The following is a 23,519-nucleotide window of genomic DNA, read 5'->3' on the forward strand; positions in this document are numbered from 1 at the left end:
CCATATTTTTAGATCAGAGGTTCAAAACTACCTTTGCAGGCACTAAAGCAAGTGGCTCCTTGCATCAATGAGCACACTACTTATAAGTGTCGCATAAACGGATGTCGATTGTTCTACAAAGCAGTTATGTTTGTCTCTGATATCTCAGCAATTTCTAAACCAATTTACTCAATTACATGTAATAACTTAATCAATTTTCATTTTTTTTTTATTTGATAGCATTGAAATGGTTATTTTAATTTTCAATTTACTTGGCAAAGTAGGTAAAGGCCTGGTCACACCGCCCGAGCGTTGTTGGAGCTGTCGTAAAGCGGTAGGGAGAGAGGGTCGTATGGTAGCGAGTGGTGATGATTTTTTTTCTCTCCACTCCACGACCGCTCCAACAATTCTAAGGCGGTGTGACCTGGCCGTAAATATCTAAAGCATTAACTACCCCACTATTGAACCTTACATTTAACTCATTGCCTACTGGATCCAGAGGATGCCTGAACTTCATCTAAGGGATTTAAATAATTCTGTAATCAACGGAATAATAAAATATAAATCCGACATTTGGTTGAGTTGGAGTCCTTTTGGAAGACGAGGAGTTTGAAAATAATATCAAGAAAGAAACTGAGTTTCAACATGATGATGGATTATGAGTATGCAGTTGATCACACATAAACAGACATGTAATGATGTAGACTTCTTATCTGCAACTCCAACCTAGTTTACAGACATCACAATACATAAGACACTTCATCATGTTATAAATCCACATATTTCATTTCTACACCTAGTTTTAAAAAAAGGGTTGATATGCAGTTTCTCTGATAGAATGTATATATATTTATGATTTGTGACTGTGAAAAGTACTGCAGAAAAGTATTGGCAAGCATAGAAACGGCAATATACAGTGATATCATCTAATCCTTCCATTTGGTTTTATAAGCCCAAGCTCGGATTTGGGATCTGGAGAAAGGGAGCTCCAATGCTGTTGTTCACACGGCCTAAATTGTTCGCATTGTTGTTGCTCGGCCTCCTCGTCTTCTTCAAAGTCACTCATCTTTGTTCTAATTGGTTGCGATGGATAAGATGTACAGAATGCCATGACATTCCAAAAGTGCTCTATCTCAGAGTCTATCCACTCCAACAACTCTGAGCCTTGTTTACGGGCTCTCTCATTGGCTTCTGCCAGCAACACGGGCGTGTCACGAAGCGTAAACATGTAGCGCATGGCGGAGAAGTCCTTGGAAACATACGCATTATTCGGAGGACCATTATTGATTTGATAACCACCTTCTCCTTTGATTGTAATGCCATTTTTAATTGAAAGAGGTACAACAAGAAAGTCGACTTCTGTGACGATCATCCAGTTGAAGAGTAGTCTAACGGTCCAGCGACCAGGACGTAAAGGTTTATGGAACTCAGGTTTGTGATGTGTTTCCTCCCTATCGTGCTCGACGCCGGTATCAAACGATGCAGCGATGTGATCGGTAGGGTCAAACCACGTGAGGGTTACAGTGAAAGCTTCTCCTAGACTCCATCTGATGAAGATTGTTGGGTCATCATGAGGTCCAATCACCCCCTCAAACTTGCGGAAGACTCGCTCTTTGGGATCAAAGACCAGTCCAACCTATTCAAATAGAATGACAAAATCAATAATAGTTGAAAACAAAATGGCATAATGAAAATATAATTGTATGTTTGAACAGAAGCATAATAATAGCTCCCAACAAAACATGTAAAGGAACTTGTATACAGATGATCAATCTTGCAGAATAGAGTACTAACCAAGTTCATCACCATCAACTAAAAGGAAAGTGTTCGAAACCAAATACTTAATGGATTGGATACCCTACACAAGCTACTTCCTACATAATCAGAATAACAATACTGTAGGACACAAATATTGCGATATTGTGTGAGAAATTCTTATTAAACTGATGTATATTAGAAAGAAGAAAAAAATGAAATAAATCTATACAAAAAAAAATAGCTCAAGTATGATACTAGTTTTGTTTATTTAATCTATACAATCCATATTAAACTCTGAATGCTCTGTGTTATATCATTCATGTACATTACATGTTGTATTTACTCTGTATTCTATATAGGCTGAATATTTTTATATACTATTATGTTCACATCTATTATGCTTGTATATCTTTTGTAAATATGTTTTTATGTTTGTACTCTCATACCCCGAGAGGGGGTCGATAGAGTCAATAAATCTTATCTTATGTGTATCAAAGATCCAAAAATTACCTCCATACTAAGAAGCCGCTTGTAGGGGCCAATTTCGTTGACTACTCTGTATTGTTTCTGAGGCGATAACCATGCTTCCATTAGAGTTGACTGTCCATTTTCTGCATAACCTTTGACCGATGCTACCAGTCCTTGAAACTTGTCACGTTGGAATAGATAGTGGACTTGGTAAGGTTGAGGCATCACTTTGAACCTACATTCCTTCTCCTGCAAACCCCCCTGCATATACAAAAATAATAACAGTTCATGACAAAAATTACAGGCACTTTTAACTCTAAATGGGTGGGGGATGTGTTACTTTGCCTGGCCCAAGTGCAGCACAGTGTGGATGGGCTGTTTTTAGATGAAAGAGATCAATTCATTTAGTGCTTCATCCTACTTTCTTTTTCTTTTTTTTGGGGGGGGGGATGAATAAATAATCCTGGTCAGAACAGTATTATTTTTCTACTATTATTTTGAAATAGAATGTAGTTTATATCAATAGCTGGTCAGATCTACAATAAGAATCTGGGAGGTTTATCAATGGTTCTATGTGTCAAAAGAAGGAGAATAAAATCGCAAGAGATCCTTGGAAAAGTGAGAGTAAAAACATCATCATGATCCTTCAGTAATGGAGATGCCAAGATAATAAATTCAGCTCATTTCACAGACAATAACTAAGTACATTTTTGGCAATCTATTCAGATCAACCCAATGACCTCACATAATATGCAAATTTTGACCCTAAAAGGATTGGGAGTATTATCGCCAACCCCCTCCTCCCCCCGGGCTCTCAAGAGTTAAAAAAGTAAGAGTGTTTTGTATCCAAATAATGTATGCGTTGATAAAATTCAAAACATGGAACTCATATCGATCAGAAAGTTATATCAAATTTTAATTTTGTAGATTTGTGGTTCATGTTGTAAGGAATATGCATCCAAATTTTCGGGGGTAGTCGCATGGATGGGATCAAAAGAGGAGCAATCATGCCTATGGTTCTTATATTACATGTCTCAATGGAAAAATATATTAAGGGGAAACCAAACTAGTGGTCTAAACAGACAAATAGTCCTCCTTAACAGGTGGTCACTAAAGCAGAATTATTGTATTTACAAACCTTGACTGCTATGTTGATATACTTGGCCATAAGTCTCACAATGGCATGGTAGAAAGTTTTCTCTCCATCTGAGGCCAGAGTGCGTGTATCCTCTTCGTGGAAACTGTTCTGCCAATAGAAATCAACACCCGGTGTACCGACGGGATAGTTGCCATAAAGCCAGGTATCGAGCTGATTTATCACCTCTTGGTTAATGACAGGCTCAAATTTACGGGCAAAATATGCTGGACGCGTCGTCTGTAAAGGAATCAATTTTTCAAAAAGCAAATTAGACTTAGCAAAAAATAAGATGGATTCTCGACTACCGCTAAGTCAAGATTGATATTGCTCTTTAATAAGTCCCTCATTTTTATTTTCACATGCTAACTGTAATCTATAATTTGTCTAATTGTCAAAATGTGTTTGGAACAAAAAGAATTATATATACTCTGACTATTTCCTACAAATTTGTTAATTAATTATTGAAGTATTCTTATGACACTTATTCTGTTATGTACAGTCATACATATGCATATACATATGTTTGTTATGTTTATTATCAGAAAATGGAAGTGAAATAAACTAAACCGAACTGAACATTAGATCTTTGCCTTATCCAGATCAGTGCCTTGTAACATAAAGGGAAAAGATTGTATTTACAAAAATACCATATAGTAATTGTTTACCAACCATTTTACAGATAAGCTTAACTTTCAACTACTTAATTGATTGTATAATATATTTCATATTTACTTTTCAAGTTATAGGTGCTCATACATTTTTCAATAACCTTCAGCACTGGGGAAATAATAAAGCTCTTCCATATGAAGGCTCATTTTTCAACATCTTGTATTAGGCCTAACAGCAATTAACAAGAACAAATTTGCAACTTACAATGGCTTTCTTGACATTTTGTGAGCAACAAGCCAATAATTCATAAATGCATTTTTTTTATTAAAGGATATGTATTCACCCTGAAAATAGCAAGAAGCTGTACCAACACGACTTGGGGGTGTTTCATGAAAGTTGTCAGCACTATCTAAATTGTTAGTGCTGATTATTTCAGTGATATCCTTGCTTTTGATTGGCTGATAAGCTCGGCCTGCTGACTGTTATTATGGTAACTGTCGGAGAAAGACCTCTTGTCAGTGCTGACGACTTTCATGAAACAGTCCCCTGGTCATTCAAACTTCCATCATCAGAATGACTGAAGAGATAGCACAATAAAAATCAGAGCGTTGTGGCCCAGTGGATTAATCTCTGGACTTTGAAACAGAGGGTCCTGGGCTCAAATCCCAGCCATGGCGTAATTTCCTTCAGCAAGAAACCGATCCACAATGTGTTGCACTCAACCCAGGTGAGGTAAATGGGTACCCGGTAGGATGTCAAAGTCATTGTAGCTTGTCCAGTACTGTATGCGCCTCATCGGCGAGAGGGAGTGGAGGATGTGCACACATTGTGTGCGGGAATGACTGATTGAATCCGATGACCAGGGTAATAATATATCTGGAAAGCACTTAGACATGTCATTTCGATGTATTAAGCGCTATATAAAAGTGGATTATTATCATTATTGAGTAATTCCTTAAGAAGCTGTGTGCGCTCTGAACGCCTTGCTTAGCCGGGTAATATAGGAGCGCCTTGAGCACCTAACAAGGTGGATTCGTGCGCAATATAAATACCCTATATTATTATTATAAAACTTACTTTGATTTTGTAGAAATCTGCTGGTTTAAAGTCATTAGGTGAGCATCCACACCAATCCACAATCTCTTTATATTGACATTGACAACCAAGTTTTCTCTTCCAGTTAGTCACTCTAAGATTGTTATCCACCAGAGTATTGCACAGTTTACTGTTCTGGAGTACCGTGTGGAAAAAAGACTGAAAAGAAAACACAATCATGGTTTTAAAAACTACCCAGGACTGCAATAGTATGGAATTTCAGGAGTGTAAATCATCTATAACAAAATCTTGGGATTCAATAACTTTTTATTCTACACAGTATCTAGTATGTACATTCATGTAAAAAAAAAAATCAAAACTTTCTCCATTATCTACCAAGGTGCAGCTTGCCTCATCATGAATACAGATAAGAAGTTGTCAAATGTTTATATAGACCCTAGGAAATTCAAAACAAAATTTGAATTTACAAGAATCATAAAATCGACCACATCTTCAGATGTATGTGTTCAACTATAATATATAACAAATGGTATCAAACAAACGAAACTATCATGCTACTTGTATTTCATCTTATCATAAACTGGCCAAATTATATCTCTGTGTAATGTTCTTTACAAACACAATATTTAGGCAAAAAGCTAAAATTATGTATAATATGGTATTAACAAATACTAGCAAATATGTTTATTTTTTGTTCAAACAATAAACAGATTTAAATGGTGGCTTCAAGGTAAGGGACCAGAAGTCTACATTTTCTTGAAAATTCTACAATTTTTTTTTCTTTATTCACCTTATTCTCAGGAGATCATTTCATGAAACACAAAATCAGTGATTTTTAAATGACTATTTGTTATAAGCTACTGTAATCCATGCATCTGATTGGCTAAGAGAAATTTTTTTAGTGAAATTCTTTGACTATTGTTTCATAATACGCCACCAATGTGTCATTCTTCTAGTACATTGTGTAAAAAAAAAACGGTGAGAATCATACCTCAGCTGGTAGAAGAGTATATTTGTAGAATTGTTTGAGTCCATTGAGCAGACTATCATTGCCTTGCGCGATGTATTTTGAGAACTCGTGATTAACAGTAATCCAGTCTGATCCACCATCCATGTGAATGCCTTTAGGTAGCTCCCTGTCACCGATACGCCACATGTGGTTATCACATTCATAAAATAATCGGTCCAATCCTTGCTTCTTAATGAATCGACTGCATGAAAGAATTGCAGAGGGGGGAGAGAAAAAGAAAGTGAAAGAAAATATAGAGAGAGAAAGGGTGGGAGGAAGGAGAGTATGAAGAGGAAAATTGAACTTTCCAATCATAGTAATTAATTACTCCCGGTGGAAAGAGAAAAACATAAAAGGCAGAATGTTGGTAGTGTGAGAGAAATTGGACTAGGACATTTTCTGGTAAAGTTTGTGTAAAGCAACACAGTTGAGTATCCATTGATTGATTGATTGATTTTATTTGTCAGGTAACTGTGAACAAGTACATGAAAAAATATGAACAGTAGTGTATACCTTGACAGGATTGCCCATGAAAGCCGAGATGGCTTATTTCCAATGGGGTCCTTACATCAGTAATTGACAACAATGTACATATATGAAAAACACCTATAGAAATCTACAAACTACATCAATTAAGTCTAGACCACTGAAATTACGCGAAGAATTGTAAAACTTAATATATGAAAAGACAAAAACAAATAAGTTTGCCATGAAAACCATTTACGCAAAATATGATTAAAATAATTGTAAAACAGGTTGAGTAAACGATCATTACTTCTAGGTTACATATGAAAATTATACTATAATCAGTTTTTAAATAGCGCTAAATGCATCGTAACTAATACAAGATTCATGAATCGTAAAACCTAAGATATGAAAAAGTACAAATAAGTTTGACATCAAACTTTCACGCAAACAACAAAAGATGATGATAAAATGTAAAACAAGTTGATTATTAAAATAAATCATAACTAAATAGTTATATATAAGACTACATGATACACATGAAATTAGAAAGAATATTTAACATTACAGAGTGGGGACATTTTTTAAGTGTTGTTTCAATACTCTTTTAAATTGTGTAAAAGTCTTAACCGATTTAACATGATTAGGGAGGGAATTCCAAAAATGTATACCATTATAATAAAATGTGTTGCCAATTTGACCTTTTCTCATAGGTACAACAAAGTTAAACAGACTATTTCTTGTTTCATGCTCGTGAATATTAGATGACCGTGTAAAGTTTTTTGAGATGTAATGATATTCGTTTGAATAGAAAATTTTATGAACATGGTGAAGTATAAGTTGTTGCGACCTCAAGTCTATGCGAAGAAGGCCAGCTTTTTCGATTTCATTCTTCCCAACATGTGTTCTTGGGTGTAAGCAAGTAATAAATCTAACAATCTTATTTTGAATAATTCTAAACTTTTTTTGATCAACCTTTCCAAGACTGCAGTACCATGCTGCATTAGCATAATCAAATAAACACTGTATTAATGAAAAGCTTAAAATGCGTCTGGATTTCGTATTCATGCAATTTTGATACCGGTATAGAAATTTCAAGCGAGCATTAGCTTTTTTGACAATAGAGTCAACCATAGATGTACATGAGAGATCACTATTTAATATCAGGCCTAAATACTTCACGGAATTCTGTCTCTTAATTAATTGATTGTTATAGTATATATTGAAATCATCTGTATGCTTAGACCTAGCCCGCGAACAAAACAAAATACTTTCGGTCTTACCAACATGTAAGCTAAGCTTATTATCTGTCATCCATTTAACACAATTTGATAATTCTAAGCTAAGTTTTTCACCGATCAGCTTAGGACTTGTATCAGAATAGAGTAAAACACTGTCGTCTGCATATAAAAGTAATTTACTTTCATTAACACAAATACACATATCATTGATATAGCACATAAAAAGAATGGGACCTAATATGCTCCCCTGAGGAACTCCACACTTTATAGGCATAGAATATGAGAGTACATTTCGCATGGATACCACTTGGCGGCGATTTGTCAAGTAAGACCTAAACCAATTTAAACATGCTAAATTCAAACCCATCACTTCTAATTTCTTTAAGAGTATTTCATGATTAACCGTATCGAATGCTTTTTGTAAGTCAAGAAGAACCATTCCAACATAACGGCCTTCGGAAATTTCATTCCTAACAAAATCCAACAAGTGAATTAAACATGTTTCAGTAGAATAACCATTCCTAAAACCAGACTGAAATTCATAAATGATTTTGTATTCTTTAAAGTATTTCTCAATTTGAGAATACACGCATTTCTCCAAAATTTTCGACACTATGCTTAACACACTAATAGGTCTATAATTCCCAACATGAGTTTTGTCTTTCTTTTTGTGTAATGGTGTGACTTTAGCGATTTTCATTTCATCAGGGAAGGTACAAGTTGAAATAGATAGGTTAATAATGTAAGTTAAAGGAATAAAGACGTTTTTTGCACCATCCTTTAAAAATCTAGCAGGAACCAAGTCAAGTCCGGTACTTTTTGATATTTTCAACTTGGATAATTCATTTAATACAAACTTTTCTGTGACAGGAGAAAAATTAAAACAGCCTTTTTGTATACCTTTATTGTCGTAAAGTTTTTTTAAATTAGGACTGTCGGCCCCAAACTCACTTCTGTCCGTAATGGGGAGCTCACAAGCTAATTTATCGGCCACTGTTGTGAAATAATTGTTAAATTCGTTGGCTATCTTTAGATTATCATGACAAAGTTCCCCTTTAATATTAATAACACTTTTCTGAATATTTTTTTGTTTGTTTTTTACACCTAACTCTTTGAGATTTTTCCATAATTTCCTAGAATCATGTTTATTGTCTTCAATTTGATTTTGGAAAAATTCGTCTTTAGCTTTCCTCACTTTCCTTTGTACCACATTTCGCAATAGTTTGAATTTCCTTTCGAGTTCTAAATTACCAATATCTTTTTTCATTTTCCTGAAAGCTATATTTCGTTGTCTTATCAAACCAATAATTTCACTGGTCATCCATCTTTCTGTTCTTTGCTTAATTCTTACTTGTTTTAAAGGTGCACACTTATCAACTACTGACATGAAAATACTTTTGAAGTGTGACCAAGCAATATTCACTTCATTACATTCAAATATAACAGACCAATTGATTTGAGATAAAGCGAAATTAAAATCATTTTCACAATAGTTTTTCATACATCGAATGCTTATAGTTCTATGCTGCCCAAATACAGGCCTGATAAGTTTCCTTAAACAATACGTTAAAAAGTGATCACTTAAGCCAATTTCAAAGACACCACTTTGACAAATATTTTCTTCTTTACTACAAATTACATGGTCTATTAATGAAGAAGTGGTAGGTGTAGTTCGGGTGGGTTTTGTTATAAGTTGGCTAAAACCATATAAATTCAAAATATTCTTGTATCTTTTGGTCAGTGCTGATTGTTGTAATAGACAAATATTCATGTCCCCTAAAAGAATAACCTCATCATCTTTTGTTAATATGTCCAATATATCATGGAGAGAATCAATAAAGTGATTGTCTCTGGGGGGTCTGTAGACTACACCTAAAGTAATAGGCTTTGTATGTGGTAATAGAATGTCGATCCACAATGATTCAATACCATCAGGTGTAAGATCTTCTCTTAGATTAAATGCAATATCATTCTTAATATAAAGGCAGACCCCACCACCATGGTCGCCTGCACGATCTCGTCTTAATATAGAATAACCATCGATATAAATTTCTTCATTATTTATGGACGAATTCAACCATGTTTCTGTAATTGCAATTACTGAAATTCTACTTTCATAGAGAAGGACGCGTAGTTCAGGAATTTTATGTAAAATGGATCTGATATTTAAATGAACGAAATGCAACCCTTTTGCTTTAAATATATCATTAAATGATTTGTATAAAATAGCCTTATCAATTCCAGTAGGTGTGTTAAATTCAGGGATAGGCGGTGCATTAACTGTTGAGGTGTGTTGAACATCAATTAAGGATTGTGTAAAAATTGAGTCACAAAATGGCGGCAATGAACAGGTTAAACATATCCAATTCTCATTTGGGTTTTGATACAGCCTAGTATATTCATTTAAAGAGATCTCGAGACATTTAGTGTGATACCACTTTTGACAAGTCGTACACAACAGTCCATTTTGGTTATTTTTAACGGGTTTCTCGCAATGACCACAAGGGAATTTATAGTTTGGACCGGGATTTGTTTCAACGTCGCCAGACAATAAAACACGAAAAAAGACTTGATTATGTTCCTGATATATTGCTGTTTGAAAGGTGGCCACGGAATTATGATAATATAAAATCTGAGAGCGAAAGTATTTTACGCGCTTAAAGGATTTGATAGTAACATATTCAAAACCAGATGAGACATGGAAAGAACATAAAAATGAAATTAACAAATAATAGAAAACAAAATTCATGACATAAATATGAGCCACGCACACACACACACCCCCTTACAACCCTCCCCACTCCCCACTCACACAAACGAGTCTAGGCCTACATCTTATTCATTGACTCAACAAAAGTAAATAATGTCCTGGAGGGTCCATGAAGCACTTGTATAGTATACGCCTGCATCTTCCATGTCCAAAAGTGAGAATTGTAGCTGGTATAAATGCATTTTTGTATTAGCAAGAAATTTATCCACATTCAGTGTGCTGCACTCAACCCAGGTGAGGTAAATGGGTAACCAAGCTGGCAGGAATTTATTCCTTGGAACGCTGAACACGTAACAGCTGGTCTGCCAAAACCAGGGTAGTTCTGCTGCATTACTGAAGAGTTTAGAGACTTCTGATATAAAGCGCTATATAAGCAAGTGTATATACAATTCAATCTGATGCTCTTCAAAAACACAATAAATGCGCCTGATGCGGAAGACTACAGCTTGTAGGACACAGAGTAGTAGGTCCATGAACACACATGTGTAGAGAGACAGAGCGAGAGAAAATAAAACAATATCGACGAGGTTATCCAGATAACGGAATGTTAATAGTCCTAGTGTAAGCAGGGAAGTGAGAGGAATAATGTGCATAGACAAATGTGTGCAGAAAAGTGTAGACAAAAATAGGAGAACATCCAAACGCCAAAAGTAGATGATTGAGTATATGTGGTGCAGAAGTGAAAGTATTTTATATAACTGTAATTGTTAGTGCTAAACACTCCCTTTGTGTAGCAAAAAAAGTTATTAATTACTCAATATCATGGCTGAGTGGGCATCAAAGTTCTGCGCCTTGTAGAGGTAGCTGCATGTACTCAAACAACAGTGAGTAGGTAGCAAGATGAAAGTCATGAAACACAAAATATCCTCATGCGAAAACGGTCACATAATCCATGAAAAAGCACGTTCAAAACATAAAAGTATCTTCAAAAGACTCCCTGAGGGTTATATAAAAAGGTGTAACAGTATTGTCATGACATCTAAGGTGTTAATCAAGTCCACGGAGGTAAACTTGGAGAGCACTGCTACACAGCAGCAGCAGCAGTGCACCCTCCATCTCCTCAATTATATGCAAGAGCAGACAATTTGGCTTAAAGGAATATGAAATTTTCCCCAAATTTTTAAGGAAAATCAAACCAAGATACATGTACTTTGTTTGATAGACTGCCTTGACAGGGAGGGGGGCAGTTGTGACACCAACCTCATTCAACCTCAGAAATGCACCCTTAATGATATTCATTATTTTCATAACAAAAATTAAAAACCTCAATATAACACATGATAAGAGCCATGCAGTCTATATGTTTATGGCATGAACAGGAAAAGCAACTAATTCTGAAACCTAAACTGGTTGGACAGAAAAATCCCTAATTTGATTGCCTGCGTGGGGCAATTAGTGAAACCAACTAATTTGATATTCTACCAAAGTGTCTTTCTCTATAAATCTAAATTGCATAATTTAACAATACTGTAAAATACACAACCCCAAAATTGAATTTAAATCTAATTGCCTCAAGAACTAACGTCAAATACATGTAGCATACATCACTCCATAGATGGTGTTGCATAAAGGAATTAAGCAATCCAAAATGATGTGATGAGTGAGAAACGACTACCATTTGCGTCTCATGGGATGGGTAGCTGTTCATTTTGAGTGATATCCATCCCCCCCATTCTGTTATATATTAATAATATTTCATTTACCCAGGGTAGCCACTTCACTACCAGTGGGCCCTGCATAACATGATATGTTATCATTACCCTTCTCCAATCTAGATGCTGAGCGCCAAGCAAGAAGGCAGAAGGTCCCATTTTTATAAGTCTTTGGTATGACTCAGCCGAGGATCGAACCCACGACCTCCCGTTCAGGAGGCAGACGCTCTACCACTGAGCCACCATGCCCGGTTGTACTTGCCAACTAGACATGTATGTACATTTCTAAAACATGCAAGTAAAATTCTATACAACAAATCTGACAAATTTCATCCAAAAGAGGTAATAAGCAAAAGTTTGGAACAAAATAATGAATTTCACTACTGGCACCTTTTATACTATAGACCTACGCCTCACCTGCTATCATCTCGACCATGAGATTTAAGAAAGTTGTATCTTCGATTCTTTGACAGAAAGCCAACCAGGAGCTCATTAGTTCTGTAAATAAAACAAAATAAAAAATAACTGCTTAAATCTTCAATGATGTTGTAGATATGGTGCATTAAGAATAATCATCTCTATGCTTTGTGAGGTGTCTAGTTCTAGCCAGAAGAAGAGTATGTGCCTATTGCAGGAAGAATTTTAAAAGTAATTCAACAATTATCGTAAATCCACAATAAAAGCTTCTGATTGGTTGAATATTAAATTGTTGATCTTGATCGCATCTCAATAGACTTGAATTAGCCAATCAGAGAACTGTGCACTAACTTCATTAGCAAGCTAGTTTAATGAAAATTCTGGGATCCGTCTGCAGAGTATCTCAATGACTCCTGGAAAAAGATGTTACTATTGAATACATGTATGCATCTCTTTCACTTCCAGCTAAAGGCCTGGTCACACCGCCCGAGCGCCGTTGGAGCGGTCGTGGAGCGGTAGGGAAAGGGGGTCGAATTTCGCTTTCAAAATTGGGGGAAACAATCGAAAACATTAAAAAAACAATCGAAATCGAAAATGGTGAACTGTAGCGAGCGGTGATGATTTTTTTTTTCTCTCCGCTCCACGACCGCTCCAACAACGCTCAGGCGGTGTGACCATGCCTTAAGGAACAGGATCGATATCATGAAGAATGCATTTTACCAACAGAGTCAAATTCAAGCTTCATGCTACCCGAAGGCGAGGTTGATTTAGAAAGAAATTGCATGTTTCACCTGCCTACTGAATAATAAATAAACAAGATCCATAGATGAGAGATGCCTCTCCAATATTACTAAAACTTATAGAATATTGATGTCTTCCTAGCTCTAAATGTATGAATGAATCCATTGAATGAATCTCACGACTTTCTTTTTTATTGGGGGGGGGTGGATTTTAAGCTTTAGCAACAAAGACAACAGGAATTGCCACACTGCATAATATGTCAACCTGTGAAATGTTTTTTTTTGTTATAATTATATATAATAAATTTTCTTTAGACTTAACTAGAACACTGACAAATATTCACACTATTTGACATAAACAGGCAAGATTCTGTAATGAAATCCCAGCAGCATGGCAAAGAAGACATCAATCAAGCACTCATATGTTGACTACCGATTTATAGGCTGGTACATTGAAGTGGGTTTCCCTGACTGCATTTATTTTTCATTTCAATGCAATTAAATATAAAGGATGTCTGGTTATCATCCATACATCCTAGCTTCCAGGGTCCATTTCATAAAGCATGACTTCATATAACGCCTGGTGCTCTGTTCTTGTGCGAAGTGGGCTAAGCTTAACCCCGGGAAATTGGTCGGGCTAGGGGTCTTAGCCCCACCAATTTCCCGGGGTTAAGCTTAGCCCACTTCATTTTCACACTGTTTTAGCAAAGTGGGCTAGCATGGTAAATAGTACGGTACTATCTGGCCCTGCAAAAAAGCAGGGTTTGCTGGCTCATTGCGGTGCTAAGAGATGCAGTGTGAAATGAAACAGGGCAAAGGAAAAGTGGGGCCAAGCATTAGCCAATCACAGAATTCAAAATTGCACATTAATCGTGCTCTGTCTGGTAAAGTCATCAATATTCATGAGCTGCATGATAATCCGGGGTTAAGGAGTTAACACCGGCTAAGCAAATAATATGGGGTAAGAAAGACAGTGTGATTCGAAAAAAAAGACAGTATGGGGTTAAGGATAGTCCTGGGTTAAGCATAGTATGAGGTTTGCAGTGTGAAAAGCATATAAGTTTTTCGTCACTTAGGAACAGCCTTATGACAAATTTGGCACTGTTCTAATCGAACATTTATGAACAAAAAAAATATTCAAATATTGGTTGAAAATTGTTTGTTGATAGACCACGCTTTACTTCAATGTATCACAGATGAGCATTGTATACTTTCTGTAAAATAAAAGCAGGCTAGATTTGCAAGACAAAATATTACTTGCAATACTTGAAATGATTCTTAACCCTACAATTAACTTGTAATTAATAGATATATTTTTTGCAGCTCTCCCCCCCCCCTCACTGACCTCAATATTTAGACCAGATATCAGACAAGGTCTGGGAGGAAGCTACATGTATTGTCAATGACCTAGAAATGAATACAAAAAATAATCAATCTACTCAGTCAAAGATATTAATTTCCATCTGTGCATAATGTATGAAATGGGGTACTGTGTAATCATTCTAATGGCTTCAATCAATTTGTTACTGGGAATGCTTGATCAACAACAATGAAGGAAATATGCCTAATTTAATTTACCTGATCTATATACCTTGACGGTTTAGGAGAGATCAATAAGCGCAGACGCCATCTAGACGATGGCTAGCTCGCTTCAACTCTCTTTCTTGTAATTCTACAGGCAGAGTTCACAAAATTTTAATCAATCACAAACAAAAATCAAACCTAAGTCTCACAATTAATTTCCAATAATGAATTTGAATGATTGGCTGTTTCATGAACATGCAATTTCAATTTACAATCCATTTTAAATAAAATTGATTTCTTACAACACCCTCAACCCTCAAGAATCCCTTCTACTGTAAGAAGCCTAGCTAGAGCTTCTCTCTGTCAGTGAACAGTGAAATCTCCCCCCCCCCAAATACTATATATATATATTCAACAATGAGCCACTTTACAACCAGGTGATTGAAGTAGTGATCTTGACGCCAATAAAAACAATTTGAAAAGAGTTGTGACAGGACCTCAGGCAATCTGTCACTCTGAGCTCTGGATATTTTCTATAGGCTGAGCTGGAACTTCATATCAAACCACTGTATGTAAAGATCGACCATGAAAATACCACAGCCGGTTTAATAATAAAATCTAATAGTATACTGGTCTATTCAGATTTAAACAAAAGATCCGACAAGTGACATTTTGACAATATTCAAACTTCCTTTGTACTGGGAATCGTCTCCCATCAAAGAAAAATGGCAATTTGCCCCCCTTAATGTAACGAAAAAAGCCCTCTCACTGTAACAGAGCTGTGCCTTAATCTGTTCTCTCTATAAATGTCTAAAAATAGAAGATATTCTCTTTTACAAATTTAATCCAAATATTATGGTAAAGAATGGGTGACACATCCACGACAGAAAACTTCCTCAAGCCATTGAAAGTTAATCGTCGACAGTATCGATCAATAACACATAAGTACTGAAGAGGCTCAGTACTTAACAAATACGTGCTCGGACATACAAGTACAAAATGAACTATAAAATCAATTAGCTGCTTATCATAAGGGAAGGTACATGTAACAGTGTACACTAATGCAAACATTGCAAGCATATCTACATTAAAACTCAGATCCTTCAAATATCAATCACGTGAACAGGCAATGAAACTGCTATCCCTTCCAACATCTGACATGGGGTAACGTTTACCAAACTTTAAATCCCTCTGTAGCCACTCACTTCTTTGGTTGGTACTTAAGAAATATTTTTGATATCATCCTCCTATAAAAAAGAGGCATGTATGGGACACCTGCAGGGTGCTACATAAGCACTTGCCCGATTGCCCGGGGCAAGTAAAAGTTATAGTCGGGCAAGTGCTTTGAAGTAAAGACCAAAACTACTTGCCCGAATTGGGCAAGCAAAATTCTCACAGTAGAATTACCAAAATTAGGTTCCATATGGTACACCAACCCTAAATTTGGTCATGGGGGGCAAGATAAAATCACCTTGTAAAAAAGAAATGCAAGAACAAGGTACATAAGTTCATGTCAAAAGAGAGAAAAAAAGTTCAATGTTTTCTAAAACCATAATATTTTCATTTGAAGAAGTAAAACTTTTTTCAAGGATTTTTTTAGGGAAGTGAAATAGATTTTCAGGCAAGTATATTCCAACTATTTAAAAATTTACTTGCCCAACTGGATAAATGCATCTAAAAAGTTATGTAGCACCCCTCGTTGACCCTGCAACCCCCACCCTGAATCCAGCCCCATACGCCACTCATACATGTACATCTCAGTATATTTTTAAAGATGTGGGAAATCAATGTCCTCTGCGTAGACAAAAGATAATTTATAGGAAGTATGGACAGAAAAAAAAGGAAATTCTTGGCATTCTCACACAGTTCAATTCATGCCAAAATCTATAACCTCATATCTGTATGTCTGTAAAATTGATAAATTCTCTAACTTGTCATCTGTAGCCCCACAGAACATGGATATTCCTACCTTTGACATAAAAGAATTCCTAAACACTTCATTTAAGATATGTAAGCCTCCCTATTATTATATTGTATAATATTTTTAGTGAGTCTTGTGAATTCCCGGGGGGGGGGGGCACTCAGTATATAATGCATAGTGGGTATGTGCCGCGGAGGGGACCCCCATTTTTAGACCCAAATTTCCGTTCCAAGGCATAGCATTTTGTCTTATTGAGAAAAAAACAAAGGAAGCCGCTCCAAGGCATAGCATTTTGTTCTTATCGAGAAAAAAGAAGAAAGAAATCCGCTCCTAAGCTTCGCATATTTTTCTTTACGCCGTTCCGGTTGCATTGATCTGCTGCAATTTTGGTGAAAAGCGGCCGCCGAGCGCTGTCCGACCATCGTCTCTGCCCGAGCGCACCCGGCGGAGGTCGCGCTACCTGCATCATGCACGCATGCCTGTTCCATAGGGGTGCATACGCACGTACTCACTGGCGATCCGTTCCAAGGACCCCCGTTTTCACAAAATTGTAGTTCAGAAGCCCGTTCCGAGGACCCTCCTTTTTACAATAAGCCCGCTCCAAGGCCCCCGTTTTTTGTCTCACCCGCGGCACACCCCTACCACTTTTTTGGTCGAGTGCCCCCCCCCCCCCCCCCGGGTGTGAATTCCCCAAAATTACCTCTTATTTTGTAATTTGTTTAATTTATAGTATATCCACAATGTTTTAGAAGAGTGAATCGGGAAGAAAAATGGATGCAATTAAGAAGAAGATAAAAAAAGATGGGTCTGCATCGATCATTGATCCTTGGATAACTTCTCTGACACCTTTGACTTGAACTTGGACTCCTCTTTCTCAGGTCATTTCTACAATGATGTAAAAATATCTTGTTTTAAATTTGGTAATTGTAAATATCGTTGCTTATTGATCTACTGTCATGACAATAATGATTAGGCTACTTGAACAAAAGGAGATGAATTTCTATATTTCAACATATGAATCAATAAATTTCAGGGACAGTCTGCCTTAACAGTTGCATACTCTCTTGAAAAAACTCATCTTTGTGAGGGCACTTATGACGTGAATAGGTGGAAAGTTTTATGTAAATTGTCATGGTTTCACCTGACTACATTGTATTTTGATCTCAGCCACTGAGATGCAATGATGCCAGTACTTTCTGACAAATAGTTTGTAAAAGTCACTATTTGCAGGGAATAATTTTGCTTTACAAATTTGAATAGCACTTTTGTTCATATGAGAAAAGCTCTCAACTAAGTAATGTACAATCCTATGTAAAATATGCTAAAGGCCTACAAAAGACTTTATGCATAGCAGTCTTTAAAAAATGTGGAGCAATTTGCGATGCGATACCAGGAAAATTATTCCCTTTATTTGTTTTATGAAATGTTAATGATTCTGAGGTCTCAAGGGGCTGTTCAATTAAATTTCTTAGCCTAGAATGGCAAACATGAATCACAAATCGAATTTCAGGTTAGACTTCTGAAATCACAACCAGCAAGTTAATTGAACACAATCAGGAATTAAGATCAATATCTCTGAAAACAATATTTCACATTTTGAAACGTCGAGTGGTCCAGTGGTTAGAGCAATGGACTCATAATCTCAAGGTTGTGAGTTTGAATCCCCACACTGATATCGTTTCCACTTTGATAAAAAGACCAGAGTAATATCTGCCATCTATTAGGTAAGCCACTCTGAATGATTAACCTACTTGTAAAATGTTTCTTCTATTGGTTAAAACCAGCAAAAAAGGCTGTAATGTCAAGTTTCTACAAGAGTTACCATCAACAAAAACAGAAACAAGCAAGAAAAGGCATTTACCTACATTTGCCACTCTTCACCCAGGTATAGTAAATAAGTACCAGGTAGGATGGATTTCCTTGAATCAAGGAGCTTGAGCTCCTTGCTTGAATGCTCGAGCACCTGATAACCACAGCCATGCTAAAACCGGAGTAGTAGTACTATGGAGTAGGCCAATTTAGAAACATTGTAATAAGTGCTATAATGCTACTAGATACAAATGTTGCACATTAATCATTAACATTAAAAATTGAGAATAAAACATCATGATTTCTGAATAAAGCAGCAATTACAATGTTCAGCTTTTATAAATGCTTAGAGCCCGGTGGGGTCACTCAGCCGCAGAGGGGGACACGTATGACCGTTACCACAAATGCAAGTGACCCCCTATTGCAGTCAATTTCAAGGACATTTTGTGAAATTTACCCCCCTATTTTCATGCAAAACAAGGACAAAATTGCGGTAAAAAGGTACCTTGAAACACCCCTAATTATAAGATTGTAAGGACACTTTTGCCCATTTAGCAAATTTACCCCTATTTACCGTATTTCAAGGACAGGGCATTTAACACCCTTTCCTCATTAGAGGAAATTGCAACACAGGCTCAGAGTGCTCAGTCCTTAAAGATGACCAAGAGCCAAGTCTGAGTCATATACTGATACAATAATCCAAAAGAACTTTATTTTTCTTGAAAAATAGGAAAAGTAGAATTCTTTGTAAAAAATAAATGTAGAGTTGTCCATATAAAGATACAGAGCATGGTGAGCGCGCCTTCTGCGGCTGGTGACTCGGCGACGGATTTTGCTTCCCGTAATCGTTCTTCCCTTTTTCCTGACCCCTATTTCCATCAGATCGAGGACGGTGAGCACCCCTATTTTCACTATTTTCGAGGAGTGTTCTGTCCGCAGACGTTCCATGAAATTGACCCCTTTTCCCGCGATTTTGGTAACGGTCATGCGGTCCCCAAGTCATATTGAGTGACCCCACCGGGGCTTAGAGCTTTGTCAAATTATCAGAAAATGAGAAAAGATCCTCTTCCCTGGCATTTTCTCACCTTGTCCACAAAGAGATTATGGGGGGGGATTAATACAACTTAGTATGAATCTAATGATCCAATCTTGATAGTGTAAGCAGTACTTCAAAATCATAAGGTTATTTATAGGTACTAATCTACAATAATTATGTACTAGAAGGCCTAGCTTTACCTGATGGGAAAGTCGGACTCGCTGAGATTGATGAAGAAGTCCCATTTGACATCGTTCATTTGAAGCAGATCCTCCATAGCTCTAACGTAGACCTGAAGTAGACTAGCTCCGCCCCAGATAGTTGCATAGCGCCACGGTGTAATGCGGATATTGGTGAACTTCTCTGCGATGGCACTCAGCTCACGGTGGAGGTAATCTGAACGCTGAAAAGAAAGAAAAAAACAGAGGGCAGTTTTATAATGGTGTCGTAATGTTACATATACTGTACTAGCATTGAATAGATACAGGTATAGTTGCATAATTATTGGTAACACTCTCAGCAAATCACATTCAGCTCGTGGTGTAGGTAATTTGAACACCTAAAAACACCATGTCAGGAAGCAGTTTCATAATGCTGTTTAAATGGTCTACAGGTGACTTTAAAAAAGAACAATTTTTATGAATTTTATGTATTTTTAAAAATACGGTCCTTAAGGCTTTATTGAATTACAGGAATACTCATATTCATTTTGTTTTTGGGCAAAAGGTATCAAAGTGGCAAATTATTAATGATATGAAAACCAATAATAAAAATTCTCAGTGCATTCTGGGTCAGTCAGGGGAGTTTAAAGGTAAAAGATAGTTTTGGTAACGACATCAAAATGAGTTCGTGCAGAATCCAAGGAAATGACCACCAAAGTGTCCGTTTGTATAAATAAAACGCATGTGCCAAAGGATTCTGGAAGAAATTGTGTAATTGGTGAGAAATCAGCAAATAAGTACAGGATTCGGGTAGGGCGTCGGGCCCGACGCTCTAAGCAATAATTATACATTGTCCCACATGCACTTATCTGTGTTGGGGATCTTCGGTGTGAACATTTTTCAGCATAGATTTCAAGATTTCACAAAGTTCAGTTCATGTAACTGTACCAGATCTAGATCCTCGATGATATTCTGACAATTAAGCCTTGTTTTACAGACTTTCTCATGAAATCAGTGTTTACTGCAACTACTGGAATTTCTCTTTAAGTCTGTTGTATCCAACAGTTACCATGTATTAGTGCTTCTAACTCATTAAAAGTCAAGGAAAGTTGTCACTCAGATCTGACAACTTGTCAGATAACAAATGTTAAGATAGTACTAATAACTATTCAAATTAGATTTTTGTCTTTAAGCTACAAAATATTTATTAAAAACTATTCACATGTCAGTCACTTGTCAGGCGTAACTACACAAACGGCTTTGTCTCCTGTGCCGTCATAATATACAATGATTCTGAAATTAATCCAGCTCATATCGGGAAGAAATGTGCTTTTGTGGGGTTTTTTAACAGATAATTTAAAAAAAGCATTAGATTCATGTCGATATGGTTCAATACATTTACCTGTTAATCAAAACTGAATTGCATTTGAAAACTGACCATAAACGTTGGCTAATAATCATGAACAAACAGAAAACATCTTCTCGAGATTTTTTTACCGCCCTTTCACACAGTAAAAAAATCGTAACTTGAATGATTCCAGTGAAAAATATGGCAAATGATGAATTTTCAGCACAAATGTGAAACCAAACTAGAATCACATAGGCTAATCACAATCACAAATTCAAATTCTACTCCGGAGGTGAATTCCAGTTAAGTTTCACTGAAATTAGAGTACGAATTTGTTCGTGTGAAAAGTCCGATGATTCTACAGACGAATTGCAATCATCATTACAATGATTCAAAATTCATGTGTGAAAAGGCCCTAATACACATGTAAATAACAAATAGTGAGTGATTTTCACTGACTAGTCTTATACCCCTTTCATAAACCCAATTATGCGGCTAACAGCAGCATAATTTGGTCATAAAATCGGAGGAGGACCAGAGTTATCCGCATTATTTTGATGCTGCAATTATTCGCATTATAGCAGCATCGTTGCAGCATCGGGACCAGATTTTGACTTTATGAACGCATTTCGAAAGTAATGCGGATAATTGCCATGGAGCGGTCATAAGGTCATCCTTTTCCAATGCAACCGCATCGGAGGGGGGTGTGTGCGGTTGCCATGACGATTATCCTCCCTTTTCAGGACGGGCGCTCGTAAAATAATGCGGATTATTTTCGGAGTTTACGAACGCAATTTTTATTGAATTATCTGCATTACTCTTAGGCAGCTAGTTGGAGGATAGGTTTATGAAAGGGGTATTATATACTACTTTTAATAAGCCTTTCATCTGATTGGCTCAGAGCAAATGTGTCAATGTAAATTACCAGCAAGTTGCTTCATAGAACACTCTTGTGAAGACTATGGGTGTGTTTGATTTTCACTGACTATAGATGTCTTATATATACTACTTTTAATAAGCCTTTCATCTGATTGGCTCAGAGCAAATGTGTCAATGTAAATCACCAGCAAGTTGCTTCATAGAACACTCTTGTGAAGACTATGGGTGTGTTTGATTTTCACTGACTATAGATGTCTTATATATACTACTTTCAATAAGCCTTTCATCTGATTGGCTCAGAGCAAATGTGTCAATGTAAATCACCAGCAAGGTGCTTCATAGAACACTCTTGTGAAGACTATGGGTGTGGTTAATATTGTTTTCAATATCAAAACGGCAACATGAATCATTATTGAAAATGTGATTACCAAACGTAGATATTATGAGAAACAAAGGGTGTGTTCATATATCCCCCATTCTCGGTCATTAAAGTTTATTTTGATCTTTCAAATCGCGATTCAGATGAAAATTTGAACATCGAAAAAGATACATTTGTAAACGCAATCACCTCAGACTTTACGACCTTAAGCATTGTGAATGCAACATTGAACACGATTGAGTTTTGAAACGTCTTTAAATTTGTTCTCACAATGGAAGCCTACACAAGCAGGTGCCAAATTGAACTTTCTTTTGATGGGTCAAACTGTGCAATAAAGATGCCCTAACTGAAGTGTGAAATTTAAAGATAATCAAACATATAAACACTATAAACAGCTTTATATTTTCGTCACTGAACAGTGCACCAATGTTTGTGTTGTGTTTTGTAATTGAGTTTTCAATCATGATTCATGTTGCTGTTTAAATTGTACTTCACAGTTTACATCATCATATTTTCAGAATGAAAAACAGGATGAAAATACCAAGAAATGAAAACACATCAACTGAACGGTTCCAAATGAACATATGAATTAACAAAGAGAAAAAAGAAGTTAAATAGGGAAATTATTGAATGACAAGGAAGAAAAACAAAAAAAGGGTATTTATAGGGCACACAACATCTAACTAGGCCCGTTTCGGGTACACGTGTACACGTGTACACGCACGGTCAAGTCAGTGCACGTGTACTAAATTCCATCACCGTGTACACGGTAGCATCTGCATAAACAAGCTCACAGCCTCACATTAAATCTTAGTTCTCAGACACTGCACATGTTTTAATTACTAATATGTCAACATATTTCAATTAATCCAGAGTGAGTTCACTTCCAAAATCGCCAATTTAATCCACATTCTTTCTGGAGACTCACGTTTTTGTACCACGAAATCGGCACGAAATGGGTCTGCTCCGGTCTCAAAAGCTCGAAAGCGTTGCTCAATCACACTCAGAGTCAATTTGAGAATCACCAATTGCGATAGCGATCATCGCTACAACTTACGTGTTATACGCTCGCACACAAGCCTACAAACAAACGCTCTTCAAATTGGCAACTTAATAATGAAAATCAATCGATAACTTCAGTTACACTTGTTCTGCAGCGA

General features: G+C 36.5%; 1 protein-coding gene across 1 annotated transcript in view; it reads right to left on the reverse strand.

Annotated features, from left to right (window-relative positions):
- Nucleotides 1–342: 342 nt before the first annotated feature.
- Nucleotides 343–23,519, reverse strand: part of LOC121422270 (xylosyltransferase 1-like) — a 59,988-nt gene continuing 36,811 nt past the window's right edge. The window contains exons 4-10 of the mRNA XM_041617188.1: nt 19,793–19,995; nt 12,563–12,643; nt 6,000–6,219; nt 5,030–5,206; nt 3,344–3,580; nt 2,248–2,466; nt 343–1,615 (exon numbers count right to left, since the gene is read on the reverse strand). Coding sequence (XP_041473122.1) covers nt 902–1,615; nt 2,248–2,466; nt 3,344–3,580; nt 5,030–5,206; nt 6,000–6,219; nt 12,563–12,643; nt 19,793–19,995 — 1,851 coding nt within the window. The 3' untranslated portion in view covers nt 343–901. The remainder of the gene's footprint in view (nt 1,616–2,247; nt 2,467–3,343; nt 3,581–5,029; nt 5,207–5,999; nt 6,220–12,562; nt 12,644–19,792; nt 19,996–23,519) is intronic.

This window comes from Lytechinus variegatus, chromosome 10, assembly GCF_018143015.1.
Source record: "Lytechinus variegatus isolate NC3 chromosome 10, Lvar_3.0, whole genome shotgun sequence".
Classification (NCBI taxonomy): domain Eukaryota; kingdom Metazoa; phylum Echinodermata; class Echinoidea; order Temnopleuroida; family Toxopneustidae; genus Lytechinus; species Lytechinus variegatus.